The sequence below is a fragment of the Meles meles genome, chromosome 19 (assembly GCF_922984935.1).
Source record: "Meles meles chromosome 19, mMelMel3.1 paternal haplotype, whole genome shotgun sequence".
NCBI lineage: Eukaryota > Metazoa > Chordata > Mammalia > Carnivora > Mustelidae > Meles > Meles meles.
The window spans coordinates 13,647,122-13,663,085 of record NC_060084.1 but is presented as its reverse complement, the minus strand read 5'-3'; the positions used below and the strand labels follow the sequence as shown (position 1 = coordinate 13,663,085).

The following is a 15,964-nucleotide window of genomic DNA, read 5'->3' as shown; positions in this document are numbered from 1 at the left end:
TGGGGAGTCTGCTTGTTCCTTTCCCTCTTGTCTGCCCCTCCCCCATTCATGCTTTCTCTTGCTTGCGCTCTCTCAAATAAGTGAATAAAATCTTTAAAAAAAGATAATATACCTTGAAATGGCGTATTTTACTTTAATATTTACTATTATATTACTTTATTATATTTTTTATTTACTATTATATTACTTTAATATTTTTAGAATAATTTTGAGAAAGCGCTGTGATTTTCAGCCCATATGATGTGTTACGAAGCTTTTTGGGCATAAGCAAGCCTCTATCTAGTAATGAGATAATAGTTTTAATTATATTAGTATGTAAAAACAACAGAAGTGATAATTTTAAGGAAGTGGGTATCTAGCATTTTCTTCTCAGTCACTATGAAAACAGGGTTAATGCAGTTTGAGGGCAGCATTAGGAATTCAGAAGTCAAGGCACCAAGCCAAAGGAACAATCAGTGCTCAAGGTCAGGACAATTGGAAATCAGAAGTTGAAAATTTGAAAGAGGAGCATTAAAGTGAAGTACCAGACTCCAGTCTAGGAGCAGGTGATACAGATCATCATCGTGGAGAGCACTCACACTAATAAAATCATTAATCCTCCTGAGTAGAATTGCCAGAGTGATGCCTGTGGATCCAGTGTGTGATGATGATACAGTCTCTGGGTAAGACAGTGTGGATACTTGCACTTCTAGGAACAAAACAGAAGCACTGAAAATTATTATCAGACTGTATTGCAGTCAGACTCCATATAACATTCACATTTGTAAGTTCTAAGTGGCCCATTCATTTCAAGTGACATTTGAGTCAGTATAATTTCAATATGTAAAAAGTTGCTTTTATAATGGGATTTGATGTGCGTTTTCGTTAGCTCTTCCTGTGTCCATGAGTTGGTGAATTGTTACAAGGTTTTTTATATTGCATATGGAAATTTAATAAAGGAAGAGATTTCAAGCATATCAGTATGACTTGATATAAAATACTTATACCAGCATGGGCTTTTCAAGATTTGGTACGTTTTTAAGGAGAAGGGAGAGGAACTCCAGTTGCCCTAGACTTGATTTCCTTGTCGGTATGGAGCTGGGGTTAGGCATTTTAGCGTTCTGCGCTGTGCACGATGTTTGGCATGTGGTGAGTGCTCAGTAGATATTTGTGGAACAAATTCTACTGTGGACATTTAAAACAGATGGCTTTTTCATTCATTACTGTACTTTGTATGTTTGATTTTTAGATTTTCTCAGCTGAAGGGCCTAAACTTGTCCCATAATAAACTTGGGTTGTTTCCTGTATTGTTATGTGAGATTTCTACCCTCACTGAGCTCAACCTCTCCTGTAACGGATTTCATGACCTGCCGAGTCAGATTGGCAATTTGCTAAAGTAAGTATCTGACTTTTGTTAGATTCATTTTTTACTGGCAGCATAAGGAGCTTGTCTGGCATTGGGAGTGAAGGCAGTCACATGAGCTCTGGCAGTGAAGTAAATCATGTAATTACGAGGATTCTAGACAGCAGCTGTTACTAGCTTGCAGGGGCAACCACTTAGCCCCTCAGTTTCAACAGCAGAAGCTCTGACTATTTTTGATGTTGGAGGGACCATCCATGGCAGTTATGTGTGTCATTGAGTCTCCATAGGTGGCGTATTTTATCATCATTGGATTCATAATAAATTAGTGATACAGTTAGAATATATCCCTCTATATATCCAGTTAAAACCTTTCCTAAAGTCTGTTTTTTGTTTTCTTACTACAGTCTTCAAACCCTCTGTCTTGATGGCAACTTTCTGACGACTTTACCAGAAGAATTGGGAAATCTGCAACAGCTTTCTTCCCTGGGAATTTCCTTTAACAACTTTAGTCAAATTCCAGAGGTTTATGAGAAACTCAGTATGTTAGATAAAGTGGTTATGGCGGGAAATCGCCTGGAAGTCCTAAAGCTTGGGGTGCTGAGCCGGATGAGCCATATCAGACATGTGGATTTAAGGTGAGGCCATTCTTCAGATGGATCTCTGATGGTTTCTTATGTTCGCTCTGTACAAACACTTCTCTAAAACATCAGGATTTTAGAACAGTGTCTATCGTCCAAATTATAGTAAAGCTTCATTTTTCGCTCAGTAGCAGAGAGATGATGAGTGAGGTGGGTGGACCACATGACAGAGACTTTCACAGTACCTTTGACACAGGTTGTTCTGACTTACCCTCTCAGCAGCCTTTTAAAGAATGCCCATTTCTTCATGTGCTTATCAGTGTTGGATTTTAGCAGTCTTTTTCCTTTTTGTCAGTGTAGTAGGAGAGAATAGTACTTAATTGTTTAAACAGCATTTATGAGTGAGGTTGAGCATCTTCTTAATATGCTAATTGGTAGTTTGTATTTTCCCTTATACTTGACCATTTTTCTGTTGAATCATTGGGCTTCTTCTTGATATCCATTGTATTACAATTAAAATGTTAAAGGTTTTCCTGTCAATTTTTTTGTAGGTTTTATTTTCTAGTTATAATATTTTCCTACAGGAAGCTGGTAAAAGACACATACACATAAAAGACACATATGCATAGTGTAAATGTACTTTCATTTACACTAAGCCATTGATGTTCCTTGTAAAGAAATAATAACACAAAAATTTATTGAAATACAGGGGAATGAGAGCATGTCTGTGTGTTCTCTATGAGTATAGAAAAGAACCAAGAAGCCATTTTCTGTAATTCGCCCTTGAACTATTCCATATAGATACAGATTATTTTCCTCTGCAGTGATTAATGTGATGTGAATCTTACCACAAGGAAGAGTAGGCAGAGCCCGGAGAGAAAGTTTGGCTGCTTCCTCTTGTTTTCTACATGGTACACCACGACTCCTTTGCTTCTCACTAACCTAAAAGCTACGTTCATCTTCTTGTTTCCTTGGCCTGCTTCTTCATCCCCGCCTAACTTTACTAAGTTTTTAATGATTTGTAAGCGTGGTCCCTTTTCCCTTTCTCTTTATTTAACTTGTATATGTATTTGCAAGTCTGGATTGTGTAAGTTTATAAACAGAGAATTCAGGGTACAGCTGTCCGTGCAAAATGAAACAAGTAGTTAACTTTTTGAGTTGTTTAGGAAAGAGAACGGGATCATACTTCTCTTATTGTTATTTTGGTAAGCACATTCAGTAGAATTTATTTCTAATGATATCCTTATTTCTGAATATTTAAGGATGAACCATTTGAAAACTGTGGTTACTGAAAATCTGGAGGGAAATAAGTACATCACTCATATGGATCTGCGGGACAATCAACTGTCTGACTTAGATCTTAGCTCCTTGTGTAGCTTGGAGCAGCTGCACTGTGAACGGAACCAGCTGCGAGAGCTGACGCTCAGTGGCTTCTCCCTCCGAACTCTCTACGCCAGTTCCAACAGTGAGTTCTCCATCCAGCCTCCTGTTTTTCCTCATGTAGATCTTGTCTGAGTTTTTTTCTTTTTATATATATATTTTTTCCTCTTTTATTAAGATTTTATGTATTTTTAAATTTATTTTCAAGGATTTTATTTATTTGACAGAGAGATTGAGAGAGGGGACAAGCAGGGAAGTATCAGGCAGAAGGAGAAGCAGGCTCCCTACTGAGCAGGGAACCCATGCGGGACTCAATCTTAGGACCCCGGGATCATGACCCGAGCCGAAAGCAAATGCTTAACTGACTGAGCCACCCAGGTGTCCCAAGATTTTATTTATTTATTTGACAGAGTCACAGCGAAAGAGGGAGCACAAGCAGGGGGCGTGGGAGAGGGAGAAGTAGGCTCCCCACTGAGCAGGCAGCCCAACGTGGGACTTGATCCCAGGATTTTAGGATTAGGACTCAAGCCAAAGGCAGATGCTAATGACTGAGCCACCCAGGCACCCCTCATCTGAGTTTTCTAAGAACAGTGGCATCTGTGGTGTTGCTCAACCACTCTGCAAAGTGTAGTTTGAGGTTCACAGAGACCAGCTTTGTCCTTTAAGTTTGCTGTCAACACTTAAGTAGTTGAGATCTGCGTAAAAAGGCATTGCAGGATACTTGGATATTCACTTAGAAAGTATAATGGGCATTTTGCAAAGTGACCAGGGGTATAAGGGTGGGCAAGCATGTTCAAAATAGAGTATCAATAATAGCTAGAACACGTGTTGACAAACTACAGCCCAGGGACTAGATCTGGCCACCACCTGTTTCTATAGGGCCCACGAAGAAGAGGGTTTATACATTTTTTTAGTGGCAGGGTTAAGAGATCAAAAGAGTAATTTTGACTTGGAAAGTTCTATGAAATTCAAATCTCAGTGAATAGACTTTGGTTGGAACATGCCCACTGTCATTTGTTTACAGGTTACTGCTCTCACGAGGCAGTGGCAGAATGAAGTTGCTGTAAGACAGACTGGCGGGCCTGCAAAGCCTAAAATATTTGTGACAGGCTTAGCCCTTTATATTTGCCCATCTCTAGTCTAAAACTTTGTGCTGCTTCAGTTCTAGAATGAGAAGCCACTCACTTCAATAGTGATGTGCTCCAGGAATATTTTTATTTGTTGGGACCATTCTTTTTATGGAGTTTTCTTTACCAAGGAAATTATAATTACTTTTTCTTTACTAAGGAAGGGATGGGGAAAGATGTTGAGTATCACTAAGTGTCAGAGAGTGCAAATTTTGATAATGCCATTGTATACTCAACAAATTAAAAAAAAATACTGCGAAGTGCTTTGAAGATGTGGAGAAGCAGCTCTCACACATTGTCAGTGAGAGGGTCATTTGGTAAAATCCCTTGGGAGAGCAATTAGTGTTAAGAGAAGTCAAAGATGCGTGTAGCCCATATTCTGACAGTTTCTCCATTTGGGACATCTCCCAGAAGTCCTCACATGTGCATAAGGTGATGTTCCTTACTGTGAAAAAAAAAAATGACTATTGATAGGAAGACATATTTATACAATAGAATATTGCACAGCAATGGAAATGAATATCCTGAAGCTCTCTGTGTTAATCGGGGCAAATCTTAGAAACGTTATTTGAGGGGGGAAAAAAAAAGCATAATTATATGTATACCAAGATAGTTGTTATGAGATTTTCAAACACACAGAAATGTTGTTTTCTTGGCTATATGTACGCCATAACAGTAGAAAAGTACCCATAGGAGAGATAAAAATCATGGGCACTATTTTAATTCTTTGAAAAGTCTGCATATAAGGCAGAATGTGAAGATTCATGAAAAGCTGGATGATGGGTGGATGAGTGTTCATTGTTCTCTTTTCTGAATCTCTAAAATACATTTTTAGGATAAAAGATAAGGAATTCTCTTTTCATTTCCTTTATCATGCTAGAGGAGTTTCAAATTGTAGCTTAGATTAGTAGCTTAGGTCCAAACAGTGTCACAGCTGATGAGTGTCCACTTGTGCTGTTTATAGATATTACCGTGAGATGGTAGTCTGTCTTTTGTCATGTAAATACTTGTTTTCAGGCCCATTCTCTATTCTAAATGTATCTAGAGAATCTGAATGAGTGGCCCTGCTGGAAAAGGCCTCATTGATGTACACCCTGTCTTAGGGACTGATTTTCTCTCACAGTGCCCTACTAAATGTGGCTTGCTTGAAGTTAGCAACTTAAGGAACGCTTAAGTTCTACAACCTGGAAGAATTCATACCAACACTTGCAGTTCTGATGCCTCAAAAGAAAAGAACTCAGCTTTGCAAAAGAGGTTATCCAAGTTACCTTAGGAAAAGGAAAAGGCCCTCAACCTCACTGGTCATCAGGGATATGCAAGTTGAAACCCCAGCGTGACACCCTGCGCACCCAGCAGAGTGACTAGAATGGAAAAGACTGAAAATGCCAGCATCTGCTGTTGTGGGTGTAAATCAGTGCAGCCACTTTGGAAAACCAAGGAATTGTCTACTCTCTCTCTTGCTCTCCTATTTATACCAGCATAAATGCTGGTATGTCTGTGGCCACAAAAGACATGGACAAAAATGTTCATGGAAGCAGTATTCATAATTTCATAGTGACCCCAAACTGTAAAAGATTTCAATGCTTACCAACTCTAAAATGGTTAAATAAATTGTGCTATACTTACATAAAAAATATGATACGGCCACGAGAATGAGTGAACTACAGCCACATGTAGTAATAGCACCAAATCTCCCAATCACGGTGTGGAGGAAATAAAGCCAGACAGAAAATTATGCAGACTGTGTGTATTTATATGGATAGGCAAAAATGATCTGTGGTATTTGGAGTCAGGGTAGGGTTGCCCAGCTGGGGAGTGACTAAAAGGGAAAACGGGGGGTCTTGGGGGCAGCTGGTAATGCGCTGTTTCTTGATCTGGGTACTCATTACCCCATTGGGTTCTGTTTGTAAAAATTCGTTGATCTATACACTTAAGATTGTTGCGCTTTACTGTATTTATGTTTTACTTTAATTAAAAGTTAAAATACTGTCAGTAAAAATCCAATTATTAATTTTTTTTTAAAGTTTAAAAGCTAAGTAGTCACTGTTGACATTTAACCACTGCCTGAGCTAATGTGAATTCAGACCAGTACATAGGATCCTTCTATTAGTTGTTTTATTTGGTTTTCAGATCAGGATCAGGTAGTCAAAGTTAGTCATTGCAAGTTACCCAGGTTTTTGTCTTCAGTCCATCTCAGTAGATGACATCAGTTTTCTCCCTGGTGATCTCATGGAGCCACTTTGCCCTTGTTTACTCTCAGTTACTTTCTTCTTTGGAGAGTGTCACTAACACCTGTTTGTTTTTTGATTAGGGCTGACAGCAGTGAATGTCTATCCAGTACCCAGTCAACTCACTTCTCTAGAACTTTCCCGGTAAGTATGCCTCATGAGAGTGGTGCTTGCTTGATTCTTAATGTTTAAGAGATAGATGTGGATACTTTGGTGGTTTTGAGGTATAAGAGATCTAAGTACATGGAAATATTTGGATAGCCTGGAGAAGGGAGAAAGGATGAGAGGAGGAATACTTTTCATTGCCATACCGTCTATTTCAAGGGAAGGTCCTCTTGAAACAGAAAGGTGCCTGTGAATTATTCTTAAAGTCTGGGAATTTAGAATGAGGTGCAAACAAAGAAGTTCTTTTATCGTCTTCATGGCAGTGATTTCCTTTTTGCTGAATGAAATCAGATAATTCTTGGTTTTTAGTGACTTTTAAATTTTTCTTCTCTAATTATTTGGTATTCTTATGACCCATGTTGGTCTGATGGTCAGAGAAATAGTAATTATATATTAATTATATTCCATTGATGGTCAAGAACAAATATAACTGAGGTATGCTTCCTTCCCTTCATTTTTAACACTGTTGGGCATTCAGGATTCAGTGGTTGAGTGTTATGGTCTGGTGGAGAGTTTGACAACCAAACAGACAATTACAGGGTAGCTTTTTAAAAGCTGTGATCATGGAGTGATAGAGCAGATAGAAGGTGGACAGGGTCCCATATGGTTAGTGTCAAAGATTAAATGAGATACTAAATGCAGAAGATTTGTGTGGTGCCTAGCAAAAAATAGTGTTTCAGGAAATAGTAACTCTTAGAGCCAGGTTTCTTTTTGTTGTTACTTTGTTACCATTATTATTAAGCTGTTGTTCTAGATTCCTTTCCATCCCCTTCTTTCTGTCATATCTTCTCAGCAAAACCCCAGCATGGGTCAATACTAAGATTTACTTTCTCCTCCCGGCTTCATCATCGCTAAAGAAAATCTTATGGACATCACTGTAAAGTCACAGTTTCCAACCTCGGCTGGAGCTGATCAATCTTTTCTCTTGTCGGGTCCTTCCACTGTCCTGGGCATCTGCTCCACGTGGCTTGGCTTCCCTCCGCTGCTCTGCCCCCCATCTCGTCCGCTCCAGAGCTTAGCTCCTCACTTGATTGGGAAAATTGAGATCATCTTAGGCCATCTCCCTCAGCTTCCTCCCACCTTGCTTGAAGGCATGTAGATTGACATCCATTCTCTACTTCTTTTGCCTGTTCAAGTCCAGGCCAGCCTCTCCGCCTGGGCCGGCAGCCGCTCCCCTGCTCCACACCTGGCTCTGTGCGTCACTACTTCCTCCCCTCTCTTCCTCCCCTCCCGTGTGTGGTGGTGGTCTTCCCTTTTCTCCATCCACTTACACTCACACCTCTTCTGTCCTAAAAAACACAGCTACTTGCAGCCCCTCTAGGTCTTATCTAATTCTTCGCATTCCCTTTTTGTCCAAATTTCTCAGTAAGTATGTTCATTTGCTGGCTCAGTTTCCTCTGTTCGCATTCGTTTATTCCGTCACAGCTTGCTTTGTCTTCTCATATGGAACTTCTTTATGTTGACACTGTCATTCCTGCTCTCTTTTCTTCAAGCATGCTTTTTCCTCAGCTGGCTAATACAATCAGATTTTTTTCATGCGGCTTCGACCCCTCCTATCTCCTGCGCACTCTTCTTCCTCAGCCAGCCTTTTACAGGTTCCTTATTCTGGGTCTGCCCTTGCCTGCTACATTCTCATGCGACAGAGTCTCATTTACTCCGTGAGTTCAGCGACGCTTGGCTTTAGCATCACTGAGATCGCCAGCCCGGACCCCTTCCACCCTCAAACCCATGTGTCCAGTTGCGCATTAGGGATTTTTGACCTGCCCGTCTCCATGTACCTCAAACATGTGCCAAGTGAAAGTCCTTATTCACTCCTCCAACCTTAGCCTAGCTTGTTGTCGTAAGTCTGCTTCAGCTTTTGGGATTAGCATAAGATAATCCTATCAGATGGACACCACATGCAGTTTACATTTCCAACTTCTTTTGGAGCCTGCCAGTCCTTTCTCGGGATATGATTTTTCTCCCTAGATGAAAAGCCTGAAAATCATTTTTTATTCTTCTGCTCTACTCCCATGTCTAATTCATCTCCCAGTTGTTTGATTTTTGCATCCTAGATATTTCTGGAATCCCTCCCCTCCTTTCCTTTTGTCTTACCACCCACTTAGGTCCATACCATGTCTTGTCTGGAAATCTGTAGCAGCTTCCTTTTACTAAAAAAAACCATCTCAGCCAGACCTCTTGAGTATCCACAGGGTGAGCTATTGAAGGTACAACACTGACTGTGTCTTCCTGCGGCTTACAGACCCTTCAGTGATCCTCCTGTCCCTGCAGGATAAAGTCACAATCTTCTAGACATGATTTACATCTCTCCAGCTTGTTTCCTCCCCCTTGGCTCCACATTTGCTGCTCTGGCCTCACCACACTGCTTAGTATTCCTCACATACACCAGGCCCTTGCTTTTCTTCTTGCTGCTCTACCTCATGTTGTCACCTCTTGCTTAGTATGTCTTTGTCATCTTGGGTGAGTGTACAGCATTCTTCAGATTCTAACCCAGATGTCATGTGTCTTGGGGGAGCTGGCCCTGATCCATGTTGGACAAAGTGCTCCCTTCACTTGGCTCTTGTAGCAATATCTGCTTCTTTCTGCCTCATGATGTGATCTGTCCATCAGTAGATTCTTTGAGTCTGTGCGAAGCTGAGTATCATCTGAACATAGAATTCCTTGTGCTAACTATCTGCTGGGTGGCCTGGACTCACGTTGTAAATGACTTGAAGCTTCTGCCACCACTTACCTTCTGTCTCTGCTTCCTCACCTGTATTCACTTGGTTCATTTTCTCTACGATTTTCCTTCTCTTCTCTTCCAGTCATTTATTACCTGTGCAAATCCTACTCATCTTTGAAAGTTTGTTTAGAATGCCACTGACTTCATTGTCTTACCTTCACCCATCTCTCTACTCTGTGCTTCCCTTGGTGCTCGGAGCCTCGGTGTCTTCTTTGAGCAGGTAGCATAATTGATGGAATATAATACATGTTCATGTATTTGTCTCTCTCTTGCTATCAACAGCATTCATTGAGCGCCTTCCATATTCCAGGTGTGCTAGGGATGCTTTGGGGAGAGTGCTTCTGCCCTCAAGGTGCTCACAGGCCGGTTAACAGATACATTAGACTAGTGAAATGAGTTCCACTTGTCATCTTCAGCGATGCCTTTTAATTATTTTCTGTAGAAACCTGCTAGAGTGTGTCCCTGACTGGGCCTGTGAAGCAAAGAAGATGGAAATATTAGATGTGAGCTATAATCTTCTGACAGAGGTTCCCATGAGGTACGTGTGTTTGTATGTATTTGTAATTATTTTCCTAGGTTTGGGTTGCCTTTTTTTTTTTTTTTAAGATTTTATTTATTTATTTGAGAGAGAGACAGAAGGGGAGGGGCAGAAGGAGAAGCAGATTCCCCAAGCAGTGTGCCCGACTTGGGACTCCATCCCAGGACCCTGGGATCACGACCAGAGCCAAAGTCAGACACTTAATCGACTGAGCCACGTAGGTGCCCCTTGGCTTTCAAAGGATTTTCATTCTTTTTTGTTGTTGTTGTTAAATATTGAGTACTTGCTGAGTGCAGAACAGTGTGAAGTGTGGTAAGGAATACAGTAATGGCTAATGCACAGTGTTGGCCTGCATGGAACTGGTAAGTGGATAGTTGGGATGACTTGTGCACAGATAACTGTGATAAAATGTAACAAGAGTTATTGCCATAGATCAGGGACTTGATTATGATAATAGATCATTTGTATTGGATAAGTTATTAGGAACTGAGTAATATTCTAAGAATCTCAATTTTATTATCTTATTAATCCTTTAACCACGTTATTAGATAGACACTCTTATTCTCATCTTACAAATGAGAGAATGAGGGCCTGCAGCGGTTAGGTAACTTGCCCAAGGTCACACTTGACTAGGAAATGATGGGAGCTGACATTTTGAGTGTAGTCGTTCTTAATCTGAAGCCCTCACTCTTCATCATTACGCTGTATGAATCAAATGTTTTAGAAATTCACAACTTCCAGTGGTTAGAGAATGCTTCATGAGAGATTTGCATATTCAGGACGACCTTTTTACAAGATGGTAAGATTTCTGTATGTGGAGGGGGAGAGAAGGAGGTACTAGGGGTGAGGGAATGGAATATTCAGAAGCACTGAGGTGTAAAATGTGTAGTTGTACCTAGTGGAATCTTTAAACTAGAGGCTTGCTGCATAGTAGGTGTGAACACAGCCTTCGGAATCAGACCTCAGTTCTAGTCCCAACGATACGATTTCCCACATTCAGTGTGAGATCTTTGGGAAATCAAAGTTCCTTAACCCTTCTGAACTTAATAGTTAAATTGGCTTGGCACATTTTAAACTCTAAATAAGTAGTAGTTTTTGTTATAATAAATGTTTTTATTTATTACATTCGGTTACAGTTGACCCTTGAACAGTGTGGAGGTTATGGGTCCTGGCCCCTACATAGTTGAAAATCCACATGTAACTTTTGACTCCCCCCACCTCCAATCAGAGCCTACTATTGACCGGACGCCTTACTGATCACATAAACAGTCGTGTTTTGTATGTTATATGTATTTTATACTCTATTCTTAAAGTAAGCTAGAGAAAAGAAAACCTCATTAAAGAAAATCATAAGGAATAGATAATACATTTACAGTAATCTGTTGCCTTTATTAAAAAAAAATCTGCACATAAATGGACCTATGCAATTCAAATCCATGTTGTTCAAGAAAACTGTGTATTAATAAACTCACTGAATTTTGGTGTTGTCTAGACTTAAAATATAAATCAATTTATTCTAGAAATTGCTTTAGTTTGTTTGTTTAGATCTGTGTTGTTTGCTTTCATTAAGTCACCTTTTTCCAAAATGACCTTATAATGACTTCCTGGTGAGTGGTAGGTAAGCATATGGTCGTGGCCGCCCTTTTGGCTCAGGTGCTTGCCAGTGAGGAGACTATCTAGAATAGGCTTTTCTTAGTTTACTGATTTCAGGGAGATGGCCAAGAGCATACTCAGAAAATGTGATTTAAGGAAGGTTTTCATTTGTTTCTTTGTACTGTTTCCCTTAGAATCCTTAGTAGCTTGAGTCTCAGAAAGCTAATGGTGGGGCACAACCAGGTGCAGAGCCTCCCGGTGCTGGCGGAGCACATCCCTCTGGAGGCGCTGGATATTCAGCATAACCTGCTCACCAGGCTGCCAGATACACTCTTCTCCAAGGCCTTAAAGTAAGTGCTACAGCGTTTATTGAAAAGAGAGTCATCAATACAAACAGTATTGACTTGTCATTGGCATGACCTTCGGAATTCTATTTACAGTGTTTGCCGTGTGGTCCAGCTATAGGTGGGGATTGACTTATATGAGTAATTTATAGGAAATGAAACATGGCATATAGTCTTTAACTCAAGAGTTGAAATAACCGGGGCGCCTGGGTGGCTCAGTGGGTTAAGCCACTGCCTTCGGCTCAGGTCATGATCCCAGGGTCCTGGGATCGAGTCCCATATCCGGCTCTCTGCTCGGCAGGGAGCCTGCTTCCTCCTCTCTCTCTGCCTGCCTCTCTGCCTGCTTGTGATCTTTCTCTGTCAAATAAATAAATAAAATCTTTTAAAAAAGAGTTGAAATAACCATCAAATGGGGAAGAAGTTTTAGTGTTGCAGACAATTTCAGGCAGCTTGGCAAATTTCAAACAGGCTTTCATCTCCGAAAATGAATACATTTATGACCTCTTAAAGAAAAATTATAGCATTCTGATAAAGCTTTCTTGGGCAATTTTCAGCTTTTGCATATGGGAGAAAGGGACCTACCAGTAAAGTTAATTTAGTTTTTGCTTCTTGCTTTACCAAGCTATCATCAAGTTATATTCTTAATGTGCAGTGCTTTTTTACTACCTGCTGTGAAAACTGTGCTTTTAAAGGTAACTTTGTTCCAAAAGGTGTTTTTTGTGTTTTCATTGTAAATTAACAAATAGATAGTGTGTCTTCCTATTACTTCCTGTAATCAGGTTTATCTTATGCATATGTTACCATTAAGTGAAAACTCATTTTAATTATAGTCTTCTGCTATTATAGTCTTACTGTCTTCAGTTTAGAGATGGAGAAAACAGAGATGAGCATTAGTAATTTAACATAAGGCTATAGGATACATATGAAAAGCGTTTAGCTCACAAAAGTCTGGCTTACTCTTTGGCAGCTTATATATTTCTAAATGTATAATATACTTGTTTGGATTTTCCTCAAAAAAAAAATCTTTGGAAATTCTATAAAATATTTGAGGGAACTTTTCTTTTTAGAAAGCTTATATGGGATTTTACTGCAGTAACATTTAACTTGTTAATTAATAAATATTTGTTAGTAATGCACAACACTGCATTTAGCTTTTTTTTGTTTGTTTTTTTTTTTTTTTAATATTTTATTTATGTATTTGACAGAGAGAGAGGTCACAAGTAGGCAGAGAGGCAGGCAGAGAGAGAGGGAGAAACAGGCTCCCCATTGAGCAGAGAGCCTGATGCGGGGCTCGATCCCAGGACCCTGAGATCATGACCTGAGCCGAAGGCAGAGGCTTAAACCACTGAGCCACCCAGGCGCCCCTTAGCTTTTTTTTTTTTAAAGATTTTGTTTATTTATTTGATACATAGAGAGAGATCACAAGTAGGTAGAGAGGCAGGCGGTGGAGTGGGGTGGGGAAGCAGGCTCCCCACCGAGCAGAGACCCCCAATGTGGGGCTCGATCCCAGGACCCTGAGATTGTGACTTGAGCTGAAGGCAGAGCCTTTAACCCACTGAGCCAGCCAGGCGCCCAGTCTTTTCTTTTTTAGCAAGAGGAGAAAGGGTAGAGGGAGAATCTTTTTTTTTTTTTTTTTTTTTTTTAAAGAGAGATCACAAGTAGGTAGAGAGGCAGTCAGAGAGAGAGAGAGGGAAGCAGGCTCCCTGCTGAACAGAGAGCCCTATGGGGGGCTCGATCCCAGGACCCTGAGGATCATGCCCTGAGCTGAAGGCAGAGGCTTAACCCACTGAGCCACCCAGTCACCCCTAGAGGGAGAATCTTGAGCAGGCTCTGTGCCTAGCACGGAACCCATCACAGGGCTTGATCTCACAACCCTGAGATCATGACTTGAGCTAAAATCAAGAGTTGGATGCTTAACTGACTTGAGTCACCCTCTTTTTTTTTTTTTTTAAGATTTTATTATTAAAGAATTTCTGTACCCAATGTGGGGATTAAACCCACAACCCCAATATCAAGAGTCAGATGCTTAGCTGACTGAGCCACCCAGGTGCCCTCTTTGTTGTTCCTGTTGTTGTTGTTCAAGTTTCTATTGTTAAGCAATCTCTACACCTAACATGGGTCTTGAACCCACAGCCCCAGGATCAAGAATCGCACACACCACAGCCTGAGCCAGCTGGGTGCCCCACTGCATTTAGTTCTTCTTTTTTTTTCCTATCTGTTGCATTTAGTTGTAATGACAGTCTGAATAAAATTAGTTTACAAACTTAGAATCTGTAATAAGGAAGCTACTTAGTAGCTATAGCAAACTGTCAATGATATTAATTTAATACTAACTCTGCACAGAGCACTTTTGGGACATATAAAGACATACACATATTAACAGTACCCTCAACAGCTAAAAAGCTAATTAGGAAAAAAAAAAAAAAGCTAATTAGGGATGTGAATCACATAATATGAAGAAGACTTAACATGCAACAAGGTTAATAATAATAGCTGTCTTTTATTGAGCATGTTCTGTATATACCAAACACCATGCTAGGGAAATTTTAAAAATCATACCATATGTTACTTCTTAGATTGGTGGAGATTAAAATGAATTATGATACTCAGTATTGACAAAGGATTGAGCAAACTGACTTTCTTATATCCTTCTTGTGGAAGGTATAACTTGATAAAGCTTTTCGGGAGTACAGTTTGACAATGCATATATTCCCCATATTTTAAAGGTGAATGTATCTTTTGACCCTATAAATTCTGCCTCTGGGAATATAGCCTAAAGGAATAATTAGATAAGGACACAAAATTGCTCATTATGATGTCTATAATTGCAAATAGGTGCCAACAGCCTATATGCCCATCATTAGGGGACTGTCAGGGAATTGTCTAAATAAATATGATCCTATTAAAATCAGACCAAAACTTCCCTGAAGGGTGTCTTCACCATTGATAAATTTGTAAACATGAGATTCAACAACACCTTTTCTGTGGACAACAGACAGTAAAAGATGAAACTAGGTTAGAATCAGGCCACTGCAGAAGCCTGGGAACACAAACAAACCTAAATTCTTTGCTCTCTGCTTGGCTTGCATGAGTTGAATAAAAGGAACTTTGGTTGGGTGGATAAAAAAAAATTAGGAAAAAACCCTGGAGGAATTGACTTGTGTCACAAGTTTGGGAGCATGAAATGGCAGTGTCCCATAATGAGATGGGATGGTGGTAACAAATAGCCATAAAGGAAGTGGTGATTTCTGTGTGTTGTGTCAGTCTCAGATACTTGAATGCATCTGCAAACAGTCTGGAATCTTTGCCATCCGCTGGCGCTGGAGAGGAGAGTCTGAGTGCTCTGCAGCTGCTCTATCTGACCAACAACCTCCTGACAGACCAGTGTGTGCCTGTTCTGGTGGGCCACCCGCACCTGCGAATCCTGCATCTTGCCAACAACCAGCTACAGACCTTTCCTGCAAGGTGAGCAAATCACCCGCTGGTCATTTTAGACATTTAGGGTGAAATCTGCATTTGCCAGTCTACCTTAGAGTTATCTTACTGGGTGCTCTTGCTTTGTGTTGAGCAACCTGCTGGTGCTGTGGTTCCACTAGTTGAATGAGAAAATCTGTATCCAGTTGTTAAATATCAGTAACCAGAGAAGTTGTAGATAAAATGCCTTTAATTCTTTGTTCTAAGTACTTAATAATGATCTCAGAATTTTCAACCTATAAAAGTGCAGTCCTAAGAAATACATTCTGAAAACAATGTTTTCTTTTCCCTTGTCAGCTCTGTTTTATAATATATTGTTGTCCATTAATTTATTCTTTATATATATAATATATTATATGTATATTATATCTAAAATGTCTACTTTATGTCAAGTTCTGCATAAGTACTGGGGAAACAGTGGTTAGGTAACAGTCTCTGTCGTCATTACGTAACTTACCGTCAGGTTGGGGATA

At 40.1% G+C, this 15,964-nt stretch overlaps 1 protein-coding gene across 1 annotated transcript in view; it reads left to right on the top strand.

The window, feature by feature from the left end:
- The window catches only part of PHLPP2 (PH domain and leucine rich repeat protein phosphatase 2), an 84,273-nt gene that overhangs the window by 52,923 nt on the left and 15,386 nt on the right, over window positions 1-15,964 (top strand). Inside the window, exons 7-13 of the mRNA XM_045988492.1 lie at window positions 1,229-1,375; window positions 1,747-1,977; window positions 3,183-3,385; window positions 6,739-6,799; window positions 9,985-10,080; window positions 11,868-12,023; window positions 15,282-15,482. Coding sequence (XP_045844448.1) covers window positions 1,229-1,375; window positions 1,747-1,977; window positions 3,183-3,385; window positions 6,739-6,799; window positions 9,985-10,080; window positions 11,868-12,023; window positions 15,282-15,482 — 1,095 coding nt within the window. The remainder of the gene's footprint in view (window positions 1-1,228; window positions 1,376-1,746; window positions 1,978-3,182; window positions 3,386-6,738; window positions 6,800-9,984; window positions 10,081-11,867; window positions 12,024-15,281; window positions 15,483-15,964) is intronic.